General features: G+C 38.1%; 1 protein-coding gene across 1 annotated transcript in view; it reads right to left on the bottom strand.

Moving 5' to 3' along the window:
• Nucleotides 1-2,073: 2,073 nt before the first annotated feature.
• The window catches only part of prkcha (protein kinase C, eta, a), a 33,778-nt gene continuing 31,500 nt past the window's right edge, over nt 2,074-4,351 (bottom strand). Inside the window, exons 13-14 of the mRNA XM_014013899.1 lie at nt 3,881-4,027; nt 2,074-3,793 (exon numbers count right to left, since the gene is read on the bottom strand). Of these exons, the coding sequence (XP_013869353.1) occupies nt 3,644-3,793; nt 3,881-4,027 (297 nt within the window). The 3' untranslated portion in view covers nt 2,074-3,643. The remainder of the gene's footprint in view (nt 3,794-3,880; nt 4,028-4,351) is intronic.

Below are 4,351 nucleotides of genomic sequence, written 5' to 3'. Positions count from 1 at the left end.
AAAAAACCAAAATAAATTATTACAAATCTGTAAACCCTGTCACCCTCATACCCATCCAGTCTAATAACCTGATGTCTGCAAGAAGACTGAGGTGCAAACCACAACGGTTTCTGTGACCACACTTGAGTCACATCCCAACGTCTGCAGTAAGAACAAACAGGTGAAAAAAAAAAAAACAGAGTGCCAAAGAAGTAAAGCACGTGTTGTTTGGTTTAGTGGCAGAACCTGTTTGAAAAGTACTCTGCTGTTTGATACCATCATCATTACTGCTGCCTTGAAAGGGAAGTGTTGAAATTCACATGAAAGATTGTACCGTCAAGGTAATAATAATGGGCACTGCTTGACTGGAAACTGCATTTCACAAAAGCCAAAAGCAGTGATGTGAGGCAACGATTACAGCAGCAGTTCTTAAGCTGTTTAGTTTAGCTTTTAAATGAATTGACAAACTATTCAGATAAAACTAAAAAAATTATGGTATATTTACTTACTATGATGCATTTACTTTAATAAACGCTCATATTTAAAGGAGACGTATGGTGCTTTTAAATCTTTCTTTTTCACGTTTAAATCATTCGGTTGGGGTCTATATAAAGTGGAACTTCAATGCTTTGGTCTGAATTCCTTCCCATTGTAGYTCCACAAGCCCCTCTTTCACCTCTTTTCTGAGGTGTGTCTCAGATCAACTCGTTTTGAGGTTGCCTCTTTAAATCAGAATGAGGCGCTTCACACCTCGCTCCCCMCTCCAGACCGTTCCACTCCTGTTAGAAACTTTTTATTTTCAAATTAATCAAAATGTGTCTGCAATGGAGGACTTGTTCATCCAGCCTTACATGTTGGAGCCAGAGAACAAAAACAACCACATTGTACTTGGTAAGTCCAGTTCTGTCACAAATTCTATGATGTTATAGTTATATATATATATAAACAGGTTGAAAAATATGACCCGAACAGAATATAAAAATATCTACGCAGCACTGGGAAAGACTAAAGTAAAACTTTTTGCACTCCTAGAGACTCCAAGTGCACAACAAAATATATTTTATGGCTAAAAAATGAGACTTTGCATGATATGTCCCCTTTAAATAKAACATATTGTTGCCCACCCATTGATTACTTTCAGAAAACTCCATTAAAATTCTCCAACAAGATGTTTTGTTAACAGTAAAAGGATGCAACAAACACGAGCTAAAACATTATCACACTTTCATCTACTAGCAGTAAAGACATCTGTCAGTGTGTTAAGTTATTATGTAAAAACTGTCCGTCTTACCAAGTTTTAAAATCTTATATCAGCCAAAAAGTCTTTTTGATCTTGTTTTGAGTGATTTACTAAACAAGAACTGATTGTGTAAGAATAATAATCTTGTTTTCAGAATGTGTAAGATTATTTGTCTTGTTAGTCTGAAAATTTGACTCAAATTAAGTCAAAATATCTGCCANATCTTGTTTTCAGAATGTGTAAGATTATTTGTCTTGTTAGTCTGAAAATTTGACTCAAATTAAGTCAAAATATCTGCCAATGGAATAAGAAAATTTTAAGATTCTTGAAATAAGAAAAAATTGAGTCAAATCAAGTATTTCAAGAAGTCTTACCAAGTAAAATTTTCTTATTCCATTGGCAGATATTTTGACTTAATTTAAGTCAAATTTTCAGACTAACAAGACAAATACTCTTACATATTCTGAAAACAAGATTATTATTCTTACACAATTATTCTTGCTTAGTAAATCAGTCTCAAAACAAGATCAAAAAGACTTTTTGGCTGATATAAGAGTTTAAAACTTGGTAAGATGGACAGCTGGCTGTAGGTTGTTATTTGTAAGATATTAAAGAGACACGACTGGAAGCTATCAATAACTTTCAGTAATAAAGTTGACAACAGTTTTTTTTCATAGACATAACCTGGGGAAGCTGCCAAACATCAGAGCCAACAAAAACAAAGGTGCATCTCTGTCCACACCCTCCAACATGTTCAATGCAAGCTGATTTGTTTTGTTCACTTCCAGATATGGAGTTTAAGAAACCTGATACTTGACAAGGATCAAGCCACAAGATTGATGACAACACTGGTGCAACTTTCAGAAAGAAAACTTTATATAAAAAAAATTCAGTTCAGTTAGGAACACACCAGATTACAATTCAGCATCTGAAGCTGCCAATTTCCAGTCCCACACAGGACATGTGGTGCAGGAGATAAACGCATGTGGAGCCTGAAGACTTCCTCCTTCATGCTAACAGGAAGAACTCGTGTACTGGCTCGTTCCTGTCTGTGCAGGTCCAACTGCAAGATGTTCAGCTTTGTCTTTTTTTTGTCATTTTAAATCATTTAAATGCACCACAGATGACGGCTCGTTGTAATAAAATACATTTAACTGCTGCTCGGGGACGAATCCGTCACCTTCATCTTCTTTTTTTGATTGCAGGCAACAGTAATGACGTGGTGTGTGGTTTCCTGTTTATCCTCTATAAGGCTGCAATGTTAAAAAAAAAAAAAAACAGGCCTCCTACGAGAGGATCAGTAACTGTTACACTAATAGTCCATGAACTATAATGTAGGTTAAAGTATCAAAGCTCTCTTTTCACTTTCACTTCTCATAGAGACAGAATTGTTCAGTAAAAAGAACATTTAATACACTTTTCTTTTTTCTTCTTCTTCTTTGCATTTGCATGTTTGAAACGAGTTCCCACTTCCAGAGCAGGCTGCCCACGCAGACCTGGAAGCTTTCAAAGACTCTGTGCTTGCTGTGAGTGAGCGTAAACCAGAACAGAGGACTGAGGGATTACTGTTGCTCCTCGAGGACTTTAAATACACATAATACTCATATATAACATTGTTGCACTGTTTTAAAATCTACCGTGTGATGAAATCCACTGATTTAGTTTTTGGTAAACTTCCTTATCAGCATGAGTCAGCAGATTGCCTCCAATGTAACGCTGCATCTCTAATGTGCCTGCCTGATACAGTAACACAGAAAGCCACTCTGAGAGGGATGCAAAGATGTCATTAATACTTTATACACACTACTAATTATTCTACAAGTGTATTTTAGAGTGTTAATTAAAGTTTTGACCTAGTTTTTCTTGCTATCTGTGCTGTTTTATTTTTATTTTTTTAGAGCGGACAGAAAACTCTCCTCCAGCCAGAGGACTCGGGTCTGTGTGAATTAGGATTTTTCTCGAGCCAGGGATGCGTCATTGAAAAGCTATTTCATCTGCTCTGTCAGTCTTTCCTGGATTAAAACGGCATTTCGATTTTCATGGGAATCTGGCTCGCTTGTTCAAAAACCATTCTAATGTCTTCTTAATTATTATTTTTGTGTGCGCATGAAGAAAAACTGGAGGGCATACCATTAAATATTTTTAAAAAAGTGCTTTTTTTTCATTTGGAGTAAAAGGAAGCAAATTCATTACAACACGAAAGCATTTCAAAACACACTTTGCATGGGTGTGTTAATTAAGTCGTATGACAGTAAAAACTAAACGTGATTTCACAATCTGCTCAAACTGCGATGTCCGGAATACCGTGAGTGCAACAGAGTTGATCTATCACTTCTTGACTTTCTGTTCACATCTCAGCGATRCTGAAAGCTCCAAGAAGCGGTGGTAGACGGAATGACCCGGGGAGGAGGATGTTCGAGGCATTCAGAGCTCGAGCAGGTCAGGTGAAGTGAAGGAAAAGTTTCTAAACTCCTCCTGGTTGATTGAAGGAATCACAGGTTCATCGATGGGCGTGAGGGTGGGCTCCTCCTGAGTGAAATCCGGATCGAAGTTGTTGACGTCTTCCGGCGTTTTCTGAAGGAAAACCAGAAAGCGTAAAAATCACGGCAAAGCACCGAAGATCCCAAAAATTCAAACCTTTTCAACCTTTTATTGACTTACAATCCTCGGCTTGAACGGTGGCTCGATTTCTCTGCGGTTCAGTTTGTCCCAGTCAATGCCAGCGAAGAAGGCGTGGCTTATCACAGCGTTCTCGCCGCCTTCTGATGGTACGCAGCCTAGACGCCGCACGGGGTTTTTGGTCAGGAACTGTGGAAGCCAAAAGATAAAGAGATTATGAATGAAGTTTTAGTCAAAGCTCGACAAATAAAACATTACGAGCAATCTCCTGCTGAGCTGCGAGACGTCACCCTCAGAGTATTTGATGGGAATGACTCTCAGCTACTACCACACCAAACTGTAGGCCGTTATCTGTAAAACTGACTGAGTTMGTTAGACAAAATCCAGTCGGTTCATCTGTCTCACACACACACACACGTTTTTTCTATCCTTGTGGGGACTTTGCATTGACTTCCATTCATTTACCAGTCATTTCTACAGCCTAACCCTGACACCTTAACCTATATGGAGAGC

This window comes from Austrofundulus limnaeus, unplaced genomic scaffold (genome assembly GCF_001266775.1).
Source record: "Austrofundulus limnaeus strain Quisiro unplaced genomic scaffold, Austrofundulus_limnaeus-1.0 Scaffold2, whole genome shotgun sequence".
NCBI classification, from domain to species: domain Eukaryota; kingdom Metazoa; phylum Chordata; class Actinopteri; order Cyprinodontiformes; family Rivulidae; genus Austrofundulus; species Austrofundulus limnaeus.
This window is presented reverse-complemented; position numbering and strand designations above follow the sequence as displayed.